We start from the raw sequence: 24,393 nt of genomic DNA, 5'->3' as shown, positions 1-24,393 counted from the left end.
TGACGATTGTATTAGATCTTCTCAAAACATCACTAGAAATTGAATACGTTTTCGTGCATACCTTACATTCTTGTAACAGCATATTCGGTCCTAATTCTCTCAAAGCACACTTCTTGGCTTCTAGAGTGTTTTGAAAGCTATGTGCTTCGTTCACGATTATACATCCGGATTGTAGTCAAAGTCTTTTGAAGTTACTACACGGTTATATTTATGGAAGTAAAGCTTTTCGTGTTCTAATTGCTTACTATTTGATCTACAATCCAGTTAAAATGCCTTAAATCTCAAGTGTCTCTTGCATACTCAATCAGTTCTTCTAAATCTTGGATGTTAGTGTGAATACCGGGTCTAATAACTACTTTTGAATGACCAGAATTTAATTATTGAAGACTCATCTGTAGAAAACTAATTTTTGGGGGACCTCAGGGCTTGTCATTCTTTATAGAAATCTAATAATAATTTTTATAAGGTATATGATATATAAAACAGCTCTTTGATGAAAATACGAACGCAAAGTTGTTTACCTTAATTGTCCAAAAATTGAGGGGTGGTAGTGTCAGTGGCTGTCAAACTGTCATAACCTGCTCAAAATGTGGCAGTTATCTTTTCCATCCACACATGACATCCACAGTGTTTCATTTCAAATCGACGCGCGGGTAAGGTAAATGCCTGACTACCGATTTATCCGAATGCCCTCGTATATGCATATCAGTAACTCCACGAGTACTAGTTATGTTTGTATGCACATTTCATATGAGTTATTATAAACACGCATGTACTTTTGCATAATATTTATAATAACTGTCTAAAATATGTTCGTACATGTGTAAGTAAGTGTTGTTATTATGCCCAGCACGTCGCATGCTTTTCTTTAAAAGCTTCTGCAAAAACGAGCGTCACACGTCCATACAAAGTTTGCGCACAAAAATGAAAACAAACAAACACATGCATACAGACACACATGTGGATAATATTATTACAAAAAAAAAATATTTTTTCTAAAAGAAAAATTTACACATAAGTACTTACATATATACGAATGTATGCCTGCCCCTGTGCAATGGCACTTTCGTCACGCCGTCACAACTGTCGCTTTTGCGCGCCAATTATGCACCACTACTCATTGAATTTTTAATTAGCCACAAGCACTTAGTCGGTTGCTTAGTTAGTCGCTTGAGTGACTTTTGACTGCGTCAAGCGCATATGTACTCCATATCAGCATGCATATGTATGTATGTATGTTTGTGTGTGTTTAACATTCGAATTAAAATTATTTTAATAATTTAGTTTGTAATGAAAAGGCAACAGCAAATGCCATCTGACGTTATTTCTAATAATAATATGAAATTATTTTGTGAGCAAAAGAAAAAAAAAACTTTGAGATGTTGTTATTGTACTCGTACATGGCTTTGATAGCAAAGCAAGTGCCGCCACTCATGCGCTTCTTATTTGATATGTACATACATAACAACAAAAATAACAACAAGCGCCAAATTGTTTATGTGTATTACGAAAACATTTGTGGCTGTTGACGTTTTCGAGAGTTGAATACTTGAATTTCACTTTCAATTCTGCATTGCTTATTATAATTATTTTTTTTTGTGATTATGAATTTTAATTAAATACTTTTCGTACGTAATCGCTGATTTGTACATAACATGGTATTACTACATGTATGAACATATTTTGTAAATATTACAACATCGTAGATATATGTATAGGTATTACAACAATAACAATAAATATAAAGATTCATATTTGGTGAGTGTCGCTTGTCGTCTCTTAAAGATACTTATAGCAGAGAAAGTGCAAAAAACTTACTTGACGATAATATATAAAGCATCTAGGTTCGATCTTAAAACATTCTTCATCCTTTTCACGATAAACTGAATTGTCCTGCCAAAAATAACTGAGTCTTAAAGCTTGTAACTTTGCCAAGCAGTTCCAGAAACTTTTTTCTTGAATTTCGGCGTCTCTCTTTTGTCAATTCTCGTCAATTCTTCGATCTCACTTTTCGAGTCTCTAAGAACTTCCACATTTCCCCTCTCTACTTCCATATATACAACTATAGTTTGTTTCAAATTTCAAAATATTCGCAATGCAAAACCTTTCTTCTGTGAAAACTCCACATTTGGTACCTTAGTAACCAGCCTTAATTGTCTGAAGAAAAGTATAAATTGTCTTGGACTACATACTACAAGGATCGTTTGTAGTTAATGAGGACTTTATTAGCGAAATTGTCGTATACAAATCATTTTCATATTAGTTTGAATAATCCTTGTTTTTTCATGGGGTACAAACAGAAGTCACAGTATCTTTAAAGGGCTGAGACGTTCTTGATCCAACATAGAATCAAACCAAAAGCCTAATGAGGACACACACCATGGTTCGCTTCATGGTTTGTTCAATAAATAATCTCAAGTTGTGTTCTTACTAAAGATGCTCCAAAGATTTATAAACAAAACATCCGAATTCGGTTGTTTCTACATAACTCTGTATTAGAATTATGATCTAGAAAACCAGGTATATGAAGCCCAAAGACAGAACCTTACAGATATTTTAAGTCATCAGTAACGAAATATACGAAGAATCAGTACACGAAATTATATTAACAACCCTTTGGACTAATTCCACTTTTATTATTAAAACAAAAGTGTGAAGATTGGATCCAAACAAAACAACAACGCCAAATTTAATTACTTTAACTTCTTCTAGGCCGTCGGCGCATAATATCATATCTTGAATACTTAACCATCATCTCTTTTAACTTTCGCTTTGTGAATTCATAAATCAATTTGCAACTAAAAGTATGAAGAACTTTCTTTCCATTTATACTTATAACATCCCAAGACAAAAACAATAGCAAGAGTGTCTTCAAATGTACCACAAACGCCTCAAAACTGCGCTCTGTCCGTCATAGCCTACAAAACAGCGGTTGACAAAAATTTCAACATGATTTATAGCCGCACACGTAGTTCATTTCTGGCTTGTAGCTTAGTGAACCATTTGGCTTTACTCTTCGGTCTTAATTTAATTATAGTCATGGTATAATGAACCGTTGCTTAATTTGGTGCACGCTAAATGACCGCAGTGTAAATTTGTGAATGAAACTATAAACAAAATAGAGGAAGGAAAATATGAAGGAAGGCGTGTGTTGAAAATTAAAAGATTTTCTAAGCTTTTTCTGAGGGAAAATGTGGCTAGTTAACAGTTTTTTCTGTTCCTTGAAATGTAGAAACAGTTTCTCAAACACTTCCCTAGCCTATTTCGATCACCTCAAATTCTTCCATTTTCTTGGAACGCTTCATGTGATCCATTAGCAATTCAGCCAAGAAAGCCAAAAAAGCGCAAGTTATACCCAACAACCACAGCAACAACATGCCCACAAAATTCGACATGCCCAATTTAACCGGTCCGATATCATCCAAATTCGAATACTGCGAAGCCATCAACTCCTTCTGTATAGCGCCATCCAAATTGTCGGCCACAATTCGCCACTCCCAAAATTTGTCCAAACCCGACGAATGCCACATGACGACCATCTCATTGAAACCCTCCAACATGGGCCACATGCGCGCTGTAAATGCGACAGTGTATTGGAAATAAATATCCTCTACCATGATTTTCATTTTGCCTAGAACGCTGCGCGTCAAGTGTTCCTGCACGGCAAAATGACCTGTAAGAGTACTTATATAGTCCCTAGAACATTTGTGATCTCTTATTTAAATTCACCGAATGGCAGACGTTCAATAGTGAAACCCATCTCTTCTGTCTGCGCCAACTCCATCAACTGTTCGGCGCTGTAGATATCGAAATTGCGCAGCAAACCCTTCATGATTTCCTACAAAAATATAAATTGAAATAAATCCAAAATAAACTGTTTAAAAATTTACACTCTCATCATCACGTATGGCGGCCACCCAAGCCTCGGAATCTGCGCCCCATTTGAGTTGGAAAGCATACAGTCGTTCCACCGAATCGGCGGCTTGTCCGAAGCTATAAACATAAAAATATATATTTCTTATATGAAATCATGAAATATATCGCTGGAATTTACCTCGGCACAGTGAGTATGCTTGACAGTCCACCGCCATAAATACTCGTGATAACGATGTCATTCAAGAAGCTGGCGAAAAGCATTACCCTCAGTGGCGTGAAATTCACCATTGTGCCCTTATTCGATTGTGAAACGAACAACAACATAGTTGTCGTGAATGCATATTGAAAATTGCGAACCCAGCTATTTTGCTGCTCCTCTGAAGCATGCATCCTCTCACTCAGCGCTATAATTATCGGACGAGCGTGATCTATAAAGAGCAAGGCTATGATTTCCACGCATAAGCAAACGAATACGAAAGCCCAAAGTGCGGGTTGAAAGGGTTCAATTGGTAGCAACCAGCTGGCCAAGCGTCTGTGAAGAGTTAATGGAAGGTATTATTCGAAATACTTCTAACAAAAATATTGATTTACTTTGGTGCCGGCACCACACAGGTTATACCCGAACGACCAATATACATCGACATATCCAGTGCTACGTAATCCGCGTACCTAGGAATTTGTTTTTGATTTTATTAATTACTTTTATAAGTTTTATTCTAATAGTACCAACCAAGTGTACATGGCACTCATGCCCACCTCTGCCTTGCCCCGGGCTATCATACCCAAAGCGGCCTCTCCGGTCATATTTCTGTAAGCAATGCCCCAATCATCGGCCTCAGCTATCATTAAAAGAGTAATATAGTCATATTAATAGCGATATTTTCGAAGTCGTGTTATTTCTTTCATCAGTTATGGATCTTAATAATATGATCTATCTTCCCTAATTAAACCTCTAATCTTTCTACTTACAAGTATCAATATCTACTGAACAGTTATGCTTTTCGCAAAATGTTTTTAGAATCCGCTCTTCGGTACCGTCAAGTTCAACATCGCCGCTAGTATCATTGGCTGCAAAAGCTCTGTCACGTGATGGAGCGCCAGGATACTAAAGACAAAGAATAGATTAAAACATATTTAAGAACCTTTAATATATGATTTTGCGCATTAAAAAACTTTCACTCACATATTTCAAAACCACATCCGGTCTATAGTCGAAAGCTGCCAAAATCACTTCACGTCCCTGTAAATCGGAGAGTTTACCCGGAAAGAGATCATTGCCATGAAGAAACGTATTCGTTTCAGCATTAAAAGTGTCGAGCAGATACAACTGTTTCGGGTTATCAGCACGTGGACCGACAAACTTATTGGTTTTCAAATCGAAAACTGCCGGATTGGTAATGGATCTTTCAATTAGAAGTATGGCAGATTGGTCTGCATATATATAGTTTTATTAACACTTGATTAGTGAGTGAAAAAGTCATTCGAACTCACCTTCGAAGAAACGATTTTCGAAAAGTTGCTGCTGCAAATCGTCTTTATTGTAGACAAATAGAAATTTATTATTTGACGAACGCCAAATTGAGAAACGACTCGCATTTATGACGGCATCAATGAAAATTGGTATATCCATTTGAAAGGCTATAAAGTTTTGACAATGTGATTTCTCTATTGATAAAGTCAACTTCTCCACGAAAGGATTCAAAACCACATAATCATTAAGCAGCTCCTCACGCTTGGCGGCAAAATCCACAACGTCTTTGGAGAAAGATTGCGCCAAATCATGCAGTCGTATACTTATGATTGCGGCATCTGGCGGTTTGTCCTGCTGCCAGCTGATGGAGAAATCCTCATTCTCTGGCCAAATGATGCAAGTAGTGGTGGACAGGAGATAGTTTTGCACTGTCAAGAAAGTAAATTTAATTTTGAATCAAATACCGAGGAAATTAAGTCTTTACTTATCACATTGAACATTCGTGACCAATAAAAGCTGTACAACAAATTAGTTGGTAACATTTTTAAAGTAAAATTGTTCAAGAACTCACTACTCCTTCACTGATACAAAAAGAACTCATGTACGAAAGGCAATATCCTCTTTTTATATAAACTTATACTTGACTTGAGTTCCTCAAATTTATGATTTTATATGAGCCAAGAATAATACCCTTTATTTGCTGAATAATTACTATTTGGTTGACTGTCCTTTAATTTTTATTGCTAATAAAGTAATTTGCAATTTTGATGATAGCCAAATTGCTGGACAAATAAACTGTTAGCATTTAATAATATTCTCTTTAGAATGTGAAATCCAAGCAGTACAATGAAACGGTATTGGGGTTTCAGGCTCTCAATACCAAAAGACAAAACAAATAAATGAATATATATAGTATAAAATAGAGCAACTGATTATAAAAGCTAAAATTTGCAACCATTTAGAAGACTTCTCACTATTGAACCATAAGTCTTTGAAAAAGACGAACTGCTTGAAAATATCTTTCTTCCAAGATATGTATTTTGAAAATAATATTTTAGTAATACATATCCCTTCTATGGTGGAATCATATACCTACAACTATCCATGCATTAATCAACTCATTTTCACCACCCTTTGAGCTACCCTCGTATACTATGCCAAAAACACCACTTTGTGACGTCATAATCATGGATTTTTTATCAGTAGTCGCAATATGTTTAGGTAGATAAAAATTACTTAAAAAAGCACACATACAACAATGAAAACAATGAAACACTTTAGTTTGTTTCTGTATGTATTTGCATAAGACGATCTTTAGATTTTGCCTTAGATAAACGAAGATTGTTGGAGAAACTTTTGGACTACTCTGATTATCTAACATTCTCTCGCTGATAAGTTAGTCATGTATCAGGCTTCTATATTAATGGTTTATGTAAAAACAATTACCGACACACAGAAAACGCATGGAAAAGTGAGTGAAATTTTTGTGAAAATTGGAAAAATATATTTTATTGAAAGCAAAAAGAAAAATATTATTTACAAAATTGAGCAAAAAGCAACAATATTTATAAAAAAAATAAATTCGTGTTTTGGTTTTTATGTTGAACTCCTCCGCCGTCAGCTGGCTTTGAACATTAACAGTTGTTTTACGAGCTTTCTAAGCTGAACACTTCTATTCCGTAAGAAAATTGTGTGTGCGCTAAAATCTTCCAAATTGGTAAACAACCGATAATATTCGCCGCAGCTCACGTAACGTTATTATCTCTGCGTTGAAAGTTATCTACATGATTGCGGCATCTCAAAGCCTTTCTACGAGAATTTCTTGCGGTTGTTGCTTAAATTAGTGTTATTTTTGGCTAATTTTCTAATTGACCACGAGCAAAGAAAAATATACGTAATTGCATATGTATCTTATGTTTATATCACTTACGTGAGTGGCTTGATAAGTCAACGATTTTTTGGATATGGATTCAGAAATTAGAAAGCTCTCAGATGTACTAATAAAAAAGTGGTTTTCCTTAAAAATAATCCCAAAATTATGGTAACGATAGTAATTTATATGGAGACCATGATGATTTAAGTTTATGGGTCCACATCGCGGACTCATTATAAATTTGCATGGAAAAAGTTCTATAATGATAAAGGCTCCATTTTGACCTATTTGTTATTTTATTTTAAGCTTCAGAGTAGTCATTGTTTAGTAGAGATCAATGTTTGAAACATACGTTGATTAAAAGACGTCTCCATGAGTTAATAAGTTAAGCCTGACTGTATAAAAATATTTCTTTCACTCAAAAATTCACAAACTTCTCAAACTACCCTGGTATTTATACAAACATAAGTATTTATATGTAAGGCTAATTAAACAGAGCGCTGTAGCATAATTTTAATTATATTTTCACTACTTTGGTGTCTCTTCCGCAAAATTAGTCGACTATAGTCATAGGCAGAAATTACGCAAATTAGAAAATCAATAATTGCTGTGTTCATTCATTATACTTTTGTGTCCAAAGCACAAGCTGCTAAGTGGTGTAATTTCGATATTTAAAGTGATGTATTAGTTTTTGGTGAGGAAAAGTAATTTACTTATGCTTTCATATTATAATTGGGTATTTAGTCGAATTTCACAAATATTTCAAAAATTTCTAGAGAATTAGAAGACCTAGTGGCATACAAATACATATACATATGTGCACATATATAGGACACCTATTAAACGTACATATAACAAGAATAATACTTGGGTTGAAGAGTTGGTTGGAGAGCTTTTTATCGAAAACAACCGTTCAATTAAAAAACAATCAAAATTCTTTGCTAATTTCTGACAGTTTTCCTAAGAAAATGTGGATATTAAGTGATGGTTTACTATTTGAGATCTGTATTATACATTTGAGTTGTATTTCATATAATATTAGAGTAAATATAATATTGGAATAATAGCTCCTTAACAAGTGTGTAAAATAATTCAGTTTCTTTGGATGAGCAATATGTCATGGCTTTCTGGTTAGTTGAAATATATAGGTCTACAACTTTTCTTCCGCCGTTTTTTTTTATGTAAATATAAGACTTTTTTGTATAAAAACGATTACAAAAATGTTATTCAAAATATTACCGCTACTACTTTTGACCATCTTTCTGGCAGCATGCGTATTTCGTGCAAATGTCGAGAATTCGGCTCAAATAGTGAAATTTTTTCAGTTGAGAATAAGTTTGGGAATCAAACAGATCTCTAAAAATATTTTGTTGGGTTAATGTTGGCACAAATGTCCAAGATCGATATACAAAGATTTAATCGATCAGTGCTTGACCCTAGAGACATCTACTGGAAATTATTTATAATATAATGTTATAAGAATTGGCGGCCTCCTTGGGTAGTTCAATTACTCGGTCAATTGATTAATTTCCCATCTTCTGTGTATTTGGAATCTAATATGAATTGAAGAAAGTTAATCTGCCTCCATCGGATGAAATAAAAACCTCTTACAGAGATAATTCTCTAAGCGTAAACCATTCTCCTTGTATCTTCCGCATTTTACTCTACCCAGAGAATATCTTCAACCAAATATTGATGCTTGGAGGTTCTAGGGAATAAGTGTTATGATGGAAAATATTTTTAACCAATTTTTCTGATACTTCGTCGGGATTGCTAATCAATATTCGGCATTGTCCTAACATCGACAATACTTGAGAGGTATTTTGGATCACCATGGTACTGGATTTTAAGAATGAAGCATTCATCACTTTTTCTTCTGATTAGGCTTTTATAAAAGAGATTTGTGTTTGGATCAAACTGTTGTAGACAATTACAGTACGTACGACAAACGGTCCAGTTAGCCAGTACAAAAAGTATATTACTTCAAGGTCAATACTTAATGGTACTATATACATATATTCCCAAGGAACAATTGGTGATGACAATGTCAATATCGGGTCTTTATTCTATACCAAGCCACAGTTGTGCATTTTAAAATTTTCGTTTCCTCTTTTTAGAAGTCTTAACTTCTCTCCATTAATGCTAATGGTGTTAATACTAGTATATGTATCTCCTCACTTTTTTCAGAAATTTTTAAAATATTTTAAACTAACAAAAAATATTTCAAACCAAACTGTATGCAATTGTTAATTCCAAGCAAATAATATTTATATATTATTTATTTTAGTTGCAACTGAAATTTGTTTATGAAAGCCGTAATTAACTAATCGGGCAACTAAAAAATAAATATAAATATATTTACTACAAAAGAAATCAGCTATTTGCAATCAGTAAACCCAACATTAAAATACCTAATTGCCAGCAATTATAAATTCGTCATTAAAACAGACAGTTGTCAGGCTTAAGTAGCAATTGCCGCAAACAAGCGCGTAGTAAAAGTGTTTTAAACAAAAACAGCAAAAAATCAGCTAAAGCTTGTTGAATTTTTTTTTTTTCGCAGACACCGATTTGTACAAATTTGTCTGCATTTTAGGCGAACAGCTTTAATTGATTTTCAAAACGCATAATGTTGATGAAGGAAATCGAAAAAAGCAAAAATCTCTGGCTACACAGCTTCAAATTGTTTACATGTGCTCAGAGCTTACTTTGTTTTCGTACTACAAATTTACGAGCACTTTCGCTCAATTGGCTCGAACGCAAAAAACGCGCAGTGTGCGTACTCAACGCAGCTGCGCATGCGCACAAGTTGCGGGCCACTTAAAAAGGGTTGGCAGTCAACGTGGTAGTGGACTTCCGATTTGTATGCATTTAACACGTTGTAGCGCAAATGTTTGCTTAAGTCATAAATGAATATATAAAATATATGTATTTATGAGCAGCTACTTACACGCTGCGGCGGCTGGTGCGTCACGCGGCTATAACAAATGTATGCGCCATTCATTGTAGCATTAAAATGAGTTACGGCCAAGTGTAGTCCAAGGTAGTTGTGAGTAACAAAATGCAACAACAACAACAGTAAACCAATACAATTTTATTGCAATTGTTTAAAATTACTTGTTGTTGTTGCTTGTTATCTTTTTTGTTGATTTCTTTCTTTAATATCTTCCATATCTTCGTGCATATCTTCGAAATCGACATAATAATTAATTTTTAAATACTAGAAACTGCCAAAATAAGCTATAGAGTTGTTGTTTGTATAAAGCGAAAGAAAGGGAAAGGGTCAATGCTTGGCTAACAGCAGCTTAGCCGTAAATACAACACTAAAATTGTGAGATTTACTGCCGTTTTCGGCTTTCGGTTTTCGAACAATTATTTTTATTATTAACTACATTTGCGCTTAAGAAAAATCGAAAATATGAATTTAGGAGTGAAAAAATAATTTGAAACTACAACAATTATGCACACTTGCCGCAATTTCACCGAGCCTATTAGTGTTATGGAGCTGAGCGAAATTTCGCTTGACAAATTTTTTTTTTTTGGGAAAAATGCATTTTACTGTGTATTTTTATTGGCTATATCTTTGAGTAATTACCAAAATAATAGTTTAGCTTTTACTGATTCATTACAAAAAAAAATTGTTGTATCCACACTTTTATGGATTGTATATTTTTTAAAACAATTTAATTTTTTTTTTCCAATTTTGGAGCATAATTTTTCCATGGAAAGAAAATTTAAAAGAATTTTTGTCTCTTATATTTTATTTTTGTATATATTTTATTCTTCTTTTATTTGTTTTTGTTTTTCCTTCCAATGCCAGTTTGAAAAATATTATTCTTCTATTTATTCCCTAAAAATCTCATAAACTATAGTAGTCATCTTCGATTCGCCACTTCGCCGTGCGCTACTATTTATATAAATTATTATTTCTTGGCTAAATTTTGAATTCGAAAACATTAATTGGGGTTTTACAAACATAAGTGATAACTCTAGGCATTTGTTTATACCAGTTTAATGATTTATACCAGTTGTTTGTTCGTTTCGCCACTCACAAAAAATTGTCAATTTTATGAATAAGGCTAACACACTCGAAAATTATGAATATATTTGCTTAATTTTTTTGTCATTATTTAACGCCAAAGAAGAATTTACCAAATTTGAGAACAGCAATGATATCTAAGTCATTCATAACCAAGTTTCTCTAAGTAGCAAAAAAATCTGTTACAGAGAGTTTGGAATGCAGATGCGTTCCTTAACACTTTACTTTTTAACACTCTAAGTCATTGAAATGTCTACTAAAGTAAAGCAAAAGCCTCCACTCAAAATATAGCTTGCTAAATATCTTTGAAATATGGCAATAAATAATTTTGAATAAAAATGCTACTTCAACTCTCATTCTTTCTTCAATATATATAAAATAATATATCAAAAGAGCTGCATACACTCAGTCTATTAATTAAAACTAGTCATTATCTTACACACCTATACATTATCACACATCACGCCCAAACAAAATTTGTATGTTACATAGATGGCGCCGAAGTGAGGGCTTTTCCATGAAATCATTAATAAAAATTTTCAGATTTTTTCTCTCAAATATACATATACATATAGTTGTTCAGATGCATATATAAATATACATACATATGCACCTACATACATTTTCAAATAGACTCATATATGTAAGTCTGTCTGATAGGCATGAACGCGATCAAAGCAAGATAGCAAAATTAAAAGATTTTCATCACATATCAACTAAGGAATTATAATTATAAAAGTCGGAGCAAAAGCCACAGCTGCAGTGCCACTCAACTGCAGCAGGTAAATACGGAATATATAAAGGTAATAACAGCATAACTGCGTAGCTGCGTGGCTGCTACGGTTTTCAATTACTTGCGCGGCCCACAATGCAAAAGCGCAGCCTATCGACAGATGGATCTTTACGTGAAAATATATAAAATTAAATATAAAACAACAGCCGAACAGTGTAACATAATATTTATTTTTTTTATTAGTATATGTATATACTCGCTTCAATGGCCACATATATGTATGATATATCTAATTTTTGGCTACAAAATTATTATGCTGCCGCAGTGAATCACAAAATGCTCGCACACAAGTTCATAAAAGTTAGCCGATAGTTGATCAACAGTTGGTTTGGTTTGTTGGTTGCCACAAACCAAAGTGGTTACTACTGCTATCTGTGTGGCTGAGTTTACTTATCTTGGCGTGGTTAGTTAGCCGCAGTCACATCGAATTACTTTCATTTGTGCTTTGACTGTTCGTAAAACTTATACATATATATTCATATATAGTATATCTATGATCGATGCTCAAGTCTACTTATTTGCTTGTCTACAATATTAATTGTATAATTCTACAATCGCAATGTGCAGTAGCAATTTTAATTTAGTTAGTGAGACTATAAGCTGTTTGTACCAGCATAGCTACCATTTGGGAAATGTTAGCATAAAATATTATTATTGAACTCAATAGATCATAGTCATATCATATATTTCATACAGTAAGTTTTTGTGGGGGGATCCCTAGTAAGCATTATAAAACGCTTCATAAGTGTTCAAAAAAGATTTTTTTTTTGGAGATTTATAAGTCGTTCGAGGACTCCAAACTTCAAAATGAAAATGAAACACCTTCAAACAATTAAAAGGATATTTTTTACAACGAATTGAAATAGAATTTCTGAAAAAACTCGATTTTAGCTACCCAAGTTCCATATTATATATATTTCTTATATTATTATTATATATTTGCTTTGAAAAGAGCACCATCTATCTTTAAAATATGAAAGAACTCATGATATTTCAATCGAGTTTCATAAAACTCTTACAAAATCTCTGTTTAACCGTTTTCCACTACTAATTTTTCATATTGCCCCAGTAATAGCAAAAAAAATGTCCTATTGGGTAACCGCACGCATGTCATTGTTTATTTAATTAAACACAGTTGACAGTTGAGGTGTCAAGCGTGACGTGAATCACTGTCACAGGCAGGGTGAAGTGTAGGAAATGTGTTGTTATTGTGCTGCAAGTAGCAATTGCAGTAAATACACAAGTTTTCTAATCGAAAATGAAAGTTTTTCTTCACCTTCTTTTGTTTTTACTAGTAGTTAGCGGAATGAACATACATATATTTTCATTAGTTACAAGCAGTCATTTGTCATTTCTTAATACTTTTATGGCTTGCAGTTTCAACAAAGTCGCTAAGAAGCTACGCAATTGTCATTTATTTCTCTTCTTACTTATTGTTTAATAGGTGTCAGTCAAGCGACTTGATGAGATTAAGCAGTTGCAGTGTTGGTTGGTTAGGAAAATTTCCTGATTGTGAAACTAATAAACGAATCGTTATTATATTTTTTCAGTTTTGATGTTAGTTAGTTACTATGTGTTAGAGCTTATTGTAAACATATGTATGGGTCTAACTCTGATGCGTTATAATTTCTATCAAAGTCCATAAACTATGAATATGCTGGCCAATGTTTCCATATTCCGAAGAGAACTCTTATTAAAGCTTAATCCGACTAAGATTTTAATCCATATAGTCCAACTGTTTTAAGTTGCTTGTGAAATCGGAACCGTTCTACAAAGATATTAGTTATATCATCCGTCCAAAAGTTTAATATGGTTTCTAAAAATACCTCGTCACCATAGTCACTTGTCAATAGTAGATAACACTTGTGTCAGCTGTTAACTTTCCTCTCAATAAATTCTTTGTTTAGTAAAACAGGCAAATTCTTTTATATGCATTTTAAAGAGTCAGAGTAGGTAAGTGGCATGATTCAAAGAAATAACTGAGGAAAACAGTTAAACAGTTGTCTGTGACACAAACCTTTATATGAGGTGGTTAGACAGTTCAGAAATTCCAGAGTGTAAAGAATTCAAACTTTACGTTTTTTTTTGCTTGGCATTTGTCTGGTATTTTTAAAAACATATGTATTCGTATATAGTATATATTACTACAAACAGATGCATACGATGACTTTAGTTCCGATATACTTTGAGACCATCTGATAACTTTTTTATAGTCCGAATTCTTCGGAACATTCTTATGATGTCTTAGTGGACTTCTACCACAATTTCAGTCTTTTTCTTTCTTATTCTGTTATCATCATTAATATCGGCCCTTCGCGAATCGAAACAATCTTACAGATTTAAATCACGAGGTCACTTAACCTAATCTATACGGCCTGTAACAGTTGTGACGCAACGAACCCTGATTCTATTAAAGTTCATTTTCATATTTCTCTGACTACATGAGGTCACCAATGACGGATATCATGTTTCCCGAAGCATGCTATCCATGTTAAAACGATTATGAAGAGGATAGTAATTTGACTGCAATTGTTGAGTCGATTTTACGAGACTCAGAAGATAGTTCTCGGCTAAGATTTGTTCCAGACAATGTTGAGCAGAAATGAGTAAGGCATAATATTTTGCTATGAATCACAAAAGAAGAAAATCAAATGAATAACGGAAATATATATACATATATTCAGAATATATCTGTAATATATTTTTTATTAAAGCATCCCCCGCAAACTCTACATTATCTACTCCCAACAACCATTCAAACTTGAACTCCATCATACTTGAAACATGTTCGAGCGAACATGTTGACAACAGTTTCCAACAAACAGCTTGCAACAAAAAATGTTCATTAGCAACACAGCTTTAGACCCAAAGCTGCTGGTAATCACAAACTCGGCTCAAAGCAGCGAACAGTTTAAGCCGAAACTTTGACGAGTTAACAACGATGAGCGGTTGAAAAAGTGTTCGTTAATATTGAAACTAAAAAAATGTTGTATACCAACAATAACAACAACAATGATATGCAGAAACGAAAGCAAATAAATTGTAAACTATATAAGTGATGAATGCGCTTGCGCCAACGACAATGCCAACGGGCAATAGTGGCTACTCAGTGTTCGAAGAGAAATAATAATAATAAAAGGAAATAAATCAATCACAGCAAAACAAAACGAAAAAAGTGAAATAAATTATTTGTGGTGGATATTGTTGTTTAATGAAGTCTGGTTTTTATTATTAATACGCTTTAAGTCGAACCAAATTTCCAACCGACTCATTGAATTTTATATAATTGTGCAAATAATAATATAATAAAATAACCGTATTATTTGTTTATTGTGTGCAAAGTGATAAACAAAAATTTTACGTGTACGATAATAAATCAGCCAGCCAATACGAAAACGAAATCGATAAAAATCAAAAATAAAAAATACAAAATCGAAATAGTGTGCCAAGTGTGTTTATATGCGGCGCCGCGCAGGCGCACACCAAAGTGCAAAGTGTAATTGCTATGCGATGAAATCAATTTTTAATTGCAAAATTGTAGTGCAACAAGAAAAAGTGAATATGTAAATCTCATTTCTGTGTATTTGAGAAATATAAAAGTGCAAAAAAACTAGTGCAAAGCAATCGCAATGCCACACAATAAATTGCAACGCAAGCCGTCCAGCGAGACGCTCGCCAGCATGGCATTGGACAGCACGCTGGACTCGCGCATGTCTAGCGCTGAAATACCACAAATGGAATTGCTGCAGGTGAACTATGTGCAACAGTGCAAGGAAGTGCGCATGCCGCGGCCAACTGCAACAACGGCGGCGCAACAAAAACGCCACTCGCTTATGGCTGTGGGCGGCAAATATTCGGCCTACAAGGACGCAGTCAACAGTAGTCACAGTCAGTTTGCTGGCGCTAAAGCAAATATAAGTAATCAAAGTAAAGTTAATGTCGGCGCAGCACAACAACGCCCCGCAGCACCGAAGTGTAATATGCCACAACGCGCAAAGCAACCGCTGCCGCCACCCACAATTGAGTCGTGGAAGTTTTTGCAACATCAATTGCCGCAAGTTAAAACTCAACATACGCAACAACAAAAGTCGCCGTGCACTACCACACCCCCCAAATTACAGGCGCAGCAAGCGCCCACACATGCCACAAGCGCCAACAACGCGGCGCCACACTCTGACGATGATCAAGATTATGTTGATGTACACTCGTGTTGCAACTCCTCCTGCGAATCTGCGACACACTCTTCCGCTTCCTCGGATGACGATGTGGATGATGGCACCTCCACGATATATCCCGATTGCGAGAAATCACACAGTTGGAATTATCGTGCGCGCATCTCGACTTGTGATATACGACGCGATATTGCGCGCGCTGGCATTAAGTCGCGCGCCGATCGTATAGCGCGTATTGAACAAACCGATTGTTGCGATCATCAGCAGCAACAACAGCAAAGCGCAGTGGTTGATGCAGTTGTTGCTGATAAGCGTGCTTCAGCACCGTCTGCCTCACAACAGTGTGGCAGCAAGCAAATTCCGGCAGCAGTAACACAAATTAATCGCCTCTTCGAGCAAGCTAAACGACCGGAACAACGGCGTTCAACAAAACTGCATCGCGCACCAGCACCGCCGCAAGCGAGTAATGTTTTGCCTGCACAAACCGCAGTGACAACGCAACCATTACGTGCCGCGCCAACCCCCAAAAAAGAACCGAATATGCGCATGCGCACACGTGAAATGTTACCGAGCATTGAAGAGCGTGTGAAACGTTTGAGTAACTCAAGCGCGCCTGGTGACTGCTATGATTGTGTTTTGGAAAGTAATGCCAACGCGTGTGAAGAGCAAAATGTGCGCGTTAACGCTGATGTACTGCGCTGCTTGCCGCGCACGTCACCTGAACAACGGCAGCAAGTGTCGCGCATACCGAAACCCATAAGTGAAGCGCAACAGCAACAACAACCACCGCAAAGACACTCCACCAGCTCCGCGCAGCTCTACAATGAAGCTAATGAGCAATTACAACGGCGCATAAGACAAATGTTCGATCATGAGCAGGAGCGTGCACACCAGCTGCAGCGACAGGTTAACGATGAATTTCGCATGCAGTGCGCGGGTGAGAAAATGAAACTACGCGCCACCAAATCGACCGCTTTTGAAACGGCAGATAAACCTGAGCGTGGTAGCACCGATAAGTCAGACAGCTGCGATGAGCTCGATAAGCATTTATCAAAGCAGACACGCCAGCATGCTGTTACCAATTTTCAAAAGCTCAAAATGGAGCGCGTGCATATACGTAAAAAACGCCAGCCGTTGCTGATAATCAATCAACTCAATGAGTCAAAGCCCGATAATAATGTTAGAACAGTGGAAGAGGGAGCTCCGGAAGTGAAAGAGCCGATATGCAACGCGTTGCACAAGCCATCGAAAGAGGCACCAGCGAAGTCTACACACGACGCCAGTCGACGCACATGCGGCTACAAGAACTGCACCTTCACCAACTGCCCAATGTCGGCGACGAGTAACACCGGTGGCAGCAGTAGCAGCGCAAGCACACCACATCAATCCGATGAGGAATTGAATACGAACAAGCGTCTATCACTCGAGAGCTGCTGCTCTGACTCGGGGGTTTCATCCTCCACCGATATGAAGGAGCGCAAGACTAAGGAGAACAACATGAAGAATATTGAGAAATGTGCCGATTGTGTGAAGATAATGCTACACCAAACAAGCACTGACACGAGCGCCGTAATGCAGCACAAGCTGAAGCTCTCCACCACTGCGCCAGCGCCAAAGCTGAAGGAGTTGGATGGTGAATTGCAGAAGGAGGGGCAAATAAAGATACGTGTCGGCAAGGCGCCCGTGGGCGATCCGAATGATTTGCAGAATTTCGCAAAAAAGAATCTCACGAAGGCCACTACGGATGAACTGCTGACTGCGGCAGTGGCGAAAAACAACATGAGCAACAAAGTAGGCGCTGTTGATAAGTTGTCTAACCGGACTGTGGCCGTAAGCGCCAGCAGCAATGCCACCAACCACACCAAACAGTGCAACATCGAAAATGACCTCAAAAACAACGAGCAGCGCATTTACAATAACACCAGTTGTTGCAACAACAGTCACAATAACAACAACAGTTGTGCTGGCAACAAAATCAACGGTAGTGAACGCAAACCGTTATGTGCCACAACAATAAAAATCGTCGATGATAATTGGCTGCAAGATCAACAAAATGTCGTTGACGCGGGCTCGTTGTTGATGCCACCAGCGCCACCTCTGCGCGTTTCCTCCAAAGTGGCGAGTGCGCGTCAACATTACGCAAGTAACAACAACAAACATAGTCACAGCAATGACCAAGATAAACATAGCGTTAAGATTTTCGTACGCAGCTCAACAAGCAGTGGTGGCGTGGGCGTCAATCCATCGCGCGCCTCATCTGTCTCCATGTGCTCATACACTTCGCAGACCTCGGGCTGCTCGACAAATTCCGAGGCGTCAGCGCTCACTAACGCCAGCAAAGCGTCGACCTCGGGCAGCTCCTACACAACGATTTCGAGTAGCGCTTCGAGTATTGAAGGAAAATGCAATTGTCGACGAGTGAACCGCAGCAACAACGCTGGCGCACCGAAAGAGGTAGATGAAAGCACAGTTGAATCCGAGGACACCGACTACTATTGCAGTTTGGAACACATGAGCAAAGCGGGTGTCTTCTATAATCACATTTCGGGCGATGCTAAAAGCAGTCTTGCAACGCAGAGCGATACATTGCGCGCATGCGCCGCCTCACCAACACCTTCGATGGGCACCTTCAGTGAGGTTAGCTGCGTGGCATGTGGCGATGAGCGCGAGCAGCAAGCGCAGAGTCGTCAAAGCATTGGCAGCACTGGTCCGATTGACGGCATCTTTTGGAATAACTCATACTTCCAGCAAGACGCTGATTTAACATTGGAAAGCGCTGGCAAAGCGGCACATAAAAAGCCCGCCATGCCAACAACACTTGAACACAGCGAACCGAGTAGCGATGACAATGAGCACTGCTATTGCAGTCTAACAAGCTGCGATGATGACAATTGTTCTTACTACGAGTGCGGTGGCGATGCGCAGACAGACGATGATCATTGCATATCGCGCATCGAAGTGCACGCCAGCGTACATACGCCGAGTGGCGGCGGCAGTGAAAGTAATAATGATGACTATAAAGCGGCAGCGGGCAATAAAAGTAAAATCAGTGTGGACTCTAATGCTGTGTGTAGTTGTGACGCGCGGCATTGCTGTGTTGAAAACACAAGCGCTAAAGATAAATATGCGCTCGAGGTGGAGCGACAGCGGGTGCGCGAGCGTGAGCGCTGTGCCGCCCGCCAACAGCAACAGCAGGAGCAGCAGTGGCTGCGGCAACGCATGCGCGAACGCGAGCGCCAAATGCACTTCATACGAAACAGTAGCGCTGAGGAGATTTTAATACGCAATAAAAAGTTATTGAAAAAGGTAAGTGTTTGGGGGGGAAATGCCTAATAATTCTTTGCTTGCGAGCACTTTCGATTGGTTAAATATCTAAAAATATATTTTGAATTTATTGCTTCGAAGTCAATCAATCCTTTTGGTCACTAGTTGCGAACCAGTTGACTTTTTTCATATTTTACATATCTTCATTTGTACGTCTACCTACACTTTGGCACTCCGTTATTACCATAAATTCTTTATTGCAATTAACACCAACAACAATTTGCATTAGCACACCTGCTGCTTGCCGCAAAGCCACTAATAATTAGTCGTAACTTCAAGCCAACGGGTATACAACGTGCAGACTCAAAGAGCTGTTTATCACCTTCAAATATGCAAATCAACCTGCACATTTGAGCCAGTTTTACTACTTTTACTAAATGTCAATCTTGTTTTTTTTCACTCAATCAATTGTATATAGTGCGTGTTTTTTGTACAACAAAATTCATGTTTGAATGAGTTTTGGATGCTGCACCACGCGTCGGTTAGATAATATTCACCAACAGGTATGCATAACTTTATTGAAATGTCTTCAACTGTGGATGCTTACCTACGCACAGGGTGTGTCAATTGGCGATATACATATTGTTGTATGCAGGCAGTTGATGGCGTCATGAGAAATCTTTTTTATGTTTTGTTATTAAAAAATAATTCTTCAAATGACTCTATTTTGAAATATAAAAAAAAATATTTAAAAAAAAAGTCGTTTCTACCTTAACTGGTATAAAGTAACTAAACTGGTATAGTCAGAGATACAATAGCGAATAGTTATACCAACTTAGTCAGATAACAACGTACTATCCTCTATTGTAAAATATTGTTCTAGCTTTCATATGCAACATTTGGTGAGTGGGAAACGAACAAACAAGTGGTTTAAATTAGATAAACTGACATAAGCAGAGATAGACTATCAAGTAGTTATACCAATATGATATGAAACATTGTATTCTCTTATATTGTATAATATAGTTTTGTGTCAAAATTCTTATCTAGACGTCTGGCGTCATAAGTGTAGTACTTGTACAATAAATTGATTTCAACGTCATAAGCTACTTTATTGAACCTGGGAGATAGTAGTACAAACAAAAAAATGGTATAAGTTGCAGAAAGAGGCATAATCAAAGACTTTCTTCTATTGAAGAATATTATTGTTGTTGTTTTGATATGCAAATTTCATTATAAAGTTTTAACCATTTTAAACTAATAAACTTTTTGAAGAGGAAAACGAACAAATAACTGGTATAACTTCTAAATTTAAATAAATTGGCCTAATTATAATTTAATGAGGCAATAAGATGCTCTCTTCTTTTCAATATTTTTATTTTTATTTGTATACGCGAATTCAGTGTCAAATTTCTTATCTAGCTTAACAAGTTGTTGAGAATAGGCAACGAACAAACAACTGGTATAACTAGAGATAGTAGTTATACCAATTCATTCAGCCTATTTACTATCTCCCATTGAATAGTATTATTGTTGCTTTTATATGTAATATTGTTAGAGTGGGAAACGAACAAACAACTGGTATAAATTTGACATATCCAACTTACATATTCTCCTCTATTAAATAATATTGCTTTTGTCTTCATATCCTAATTCAGTGTCAAGATTCGTATATACTGAGCCTTTGAGAGTGGGATAAGAATAAAAAACTGGTATAAGTTTGACACATCCAACTTACATATTCTCTTCTATTAAATCATATCCTTCTATTGTCTTCATATCCTAATTCAGTGTCAAGATTCGTATATAATGAGCATTTAAAAGTGGGAAAAGAATAAACAACTGGTATAAATTAGATAAATTGGCATAATTAGATATGGAATAGCGAGCTGTTAGACAAAATATTTTAGAAGTTTACATTTATACACATATGTTTTAATATAGAGTTGCCACCTGAAAAAATATGTCATTTTCGTCGAAGTAAAATTTTTTAAGAAAGACTTACAGTAAATATTCATGAGTTTTCAATTCACATATATAGAGTTGCCACTTGTCACGAAAAAAGTAATGCAAAAGTATGAGATTAAGTGTTTAGAATACCATATCTACCGGATCTATAGATATTTATATAATAAATACTTTCACATGTAATAAATTTTAAACAAATTCCACTGGCACAAAAATGTACACTCTGTGACTTAAATAATTGCACTAAAATTAAATTAAATGAAGCAAAACAGTTATAAACAATTACATGATACATATCAACGACAATATCTGGTGCAGATAGTGATTACAATTTTAAACATTTTTCGAACAGGAAGATAATAAAAAACAGTAAATATTTGCGAATAATTATATAAGATGAAAAGTAGAAATTTGTATTCAGCAGATAAACAACACTTTCAATTCGAAATAGTGGAAAGTGTACTTATAAAATATGAAACAACATCAAAGTAAAGAAGTAAAAGTACATCAGTTCAATTACTGCAATAAAGCAAATGAAGCACAGCAACAATGCTTCGGATGTGTTTTCAAGTAAACAGCAGAAGAAAAAAGTTGAACCGGAAATCAGCAAAATTTAAATTTAGTATGCGTTGAATAAAAACTGCCAAATTTAAAGTATAACGAAAGCGAATGTGAAGAGTGTGCAAAATTAACAACGCTTACACAAACAAAAACAAACAAATATATGTATTTATATGAACACATAACGCATAAGCAACACAACGCAGCTAAAAATACAATTTAAAAAAATGCCAAATATAAATAAAGAAAAAAAAAACATTCGCTCGCATTACGCTACCTTCCTACCTTCCTCTTATGGGGAAGTCTGCCAAAACAAAAATGCTAATCGCGTGCTAATAAATTATTGCCAGTGCATACTAGTCGGTTATGTGTTTTATAATTATTTGTGTATTTTTATGCTTAACTAGTTTACGACTATGTTGCTTTCACGAATTTCAAGCGCATCAACGTCGCCCCTTGGCCTGACAAATAAGTTAAGCCGCAGGGTTGTTGCTGTGCCATGCTTGAAAAAGAGGATGACGCGCTTGTCTTATGAAGTCTGTGAAATCTCTAAGGAAAGGCGGACATTAGATTTTTTTCAAATAATTTCATTATATTTACTTACTTGGTAGAAAAAAAGAAATTAAAAAGTAATAAAAAAATCAAAAATAATCATAAATCATCAACTGCTAAACCTTTTTCGCAGCAAGAGCGTTCAAAACACAACTGCCTGATTAGTTGGGAAGTCATAGAGAGACTGTTGAACTGTAAATTAACTTCTTAGATGCTTGAATTAATAAAAAAATATTGACTTATTATATAAAATATGTTTATATAATTATGTTTTAATCCCTTAATTATTGATTTTCTATCATATTTTTTACAGCAGTTTATATTATTAGAGCTTAAAGCCGGCAAACGCTTATAATCCATAAAGAAAATTTGTAAATTAATTGATTCTATAGCAGAAGATGTAGAATTTTATTTTCCAACTAAAGTTAATTACACAATTATTCTTTAATAAAGCTAACTAAGTTGTTTTGAAATTAATTAAGGGGCTATACCAATGTGAAACTTTCAGAAATTCAATTTCTTTTTTAATTTGTCGATTCGATAGTTTATACTTTCAAAAATAAAAAAAAAATATATAAAGTTTTTGAATGTCAGCGTTCTCAAGAGCGACCGCTCGCTGGTTTAAATCTCTATATTTGAAATTTTAAACGCGTTTTTCTCGAAACTTCATTTTTAAAAACTCCTGACATCATAACTCAACGATACATTGAACGATCGACTTCAAATTGAAACTGAGTACTCTTGAATATATTTACTATACAATTACTTACGATCTTTTGAATTGGTTGAAAATTGAAAGTGTGACATTGGAAAAAAAACGAAAATTTTTATTACCTAAAAATATATAAATATATACCTAATATTCTTCAAAAATCGTAGGTCTTTGTATAGGAAATACCTTCAACTTTAATATCCTTTTCAATTTGGTTGCTTCAGCTACTCTCTCGGCCGGAATCATGTCAGCAGTTGGGGAACTTTTTTTGCACTTTCGAATGAAGCACATAACTCCGTTATTTTTCTATATTTTTGTAGAAAAAAATCTTAAATATAGCTGAAAATATACCTTATAATGTCCAAGCAAGTTCAAATAATTTGATCGAGTACTTTCTTTAAAAAAAAATTCACTAAAAAAGCCTAATTTTTCATGGGTCATTTTATTTACAATGAAATTAAATCTAATTCTTTTATCGCAACGCCGAAATGTAGGCAACAGTTTTTATTCACTTTTTTCTATCATATATAAGAGGTTGATTGTTTATAAAAGTTTCTGCTTCTAACTTTCAAATGTAAGACAAAAATTAGACCTATGTGAAATTAAATTGAACTTTTAATTTTTATCATCGCGCTGAAATGTAGGCAACATTTGCTATTCAACACTTTTTATACCAAATAGAATACGAATACGAAAAAAGAATACGAATTGTTTAATATTGATATTTCTAGTGCTTATTGAAACTTCTATATTTCAAAATTACCCTGAAAGATTAAACTGATACGAGTTGATATTGAGTTTACAATTTTTATCACAGCGCCTCAATGTAGGCAACTATTGCTATTCGTTTAGCTCTGTTATATGGAAAATTTCAAGTGTTTATTTTATCGAACGCATATTTTTAATATTTATTCTTCGCTCTCTATAATTTACTACTATTATTATTATTTTTATTTTTTTCATTGTCCCATCTATTACAACACTCATTTCTAGCACATCAACCACCAAAAAACTCTAGCGAAAAGCGGTAAAAATTGTCACACACATATTACGAAAAATCGTTTCGCCTTTTCTAAAGCCATATGCACATCCAAGCATGAAGAAAACTGACCGCA

At 35.5% G+C, this 24,393-nt stretch overlaps 2 protein-coding genes across 6 annotated transcripts in view; one reads left to right on the top strand and one right to left on the bottom strand.

The window, feature by feature from the left end:
• Positions 1-672: 672 nt before the first annotated feature.
• Positions 673-5,923, bottom strand: LOC114804748 (uncharacterized). The gene is made up of 10 exons (XM_029044418.2): positions 5,832-5,923; positions 5,368-5,775; positions 5,060-5,307; positions 4,846-4,981; positions 4,607-4,715; positions 4,468-4,545; positions 4,055-4,408; positions 3,891-3,993; positions 3,730-3,838; positions 673-3,673 (listed from the first exon to the last, which is right to left on the bottom strand). Exons 1-10 carry the CDS (start codon positions 5,887-5,889, stop codon positions 3,255-3,257), a joined length of 2,022 nt encoding a protein of 673 aa, XP_028900251.2. The 5' UTR covers positions 5,890-5,923; the 3' UTR covers positions 673-3,254.
• A 7,069-nt stretch (positions 5,924-12,992) lies between these two features.
• Positions 12,993-24,393, top strand: part of Mcf2l_1 (uncharacterized) — a 34,326-nt gene continuing 22,925 nt past the window's right edge. For 3 of the 5 annotated variants that reach the window (XR_008472072.1, XR_008472071.1, XM_054235249.1), the window contains exon 1: positions 12,993-19,527. Coding sequence is in view for 3 of the 5 variants with exons in the window: in XM_054235249.1 (XP_054091224.1) it covers positions 15,679-19,527 (3,849 nt within the window). In the remaining 2 variants the exon portion in view is untranslated. The remainder of the gene's footprint in view (positions 19,528-24,393) is intronic. The other 2 variants (XM_011194274.3, XM_011194273.3) reach the window with 1 other exon arrangement.

This window comes from Zeugodacus cucurbitae, chromosome 6 (assembly GCF_028554725.1).
Source record: "Zeugodacus cucurbitae isolate PBARC_wt_2022May chromosome 6, idZeuCucr1.2, whole genome shotgun sequence".
NCBI classification, from domain to species: domain Eukaryota; kingdom Metazoa; phylum Arthropoda; class Insecta; order Diptera; family Tephritidae; genus Zeugodacus; species Zeugodacus cucurbitae.
This window is presented reverse-complemented; position numbering and strand designations above follow the sequence as displayed.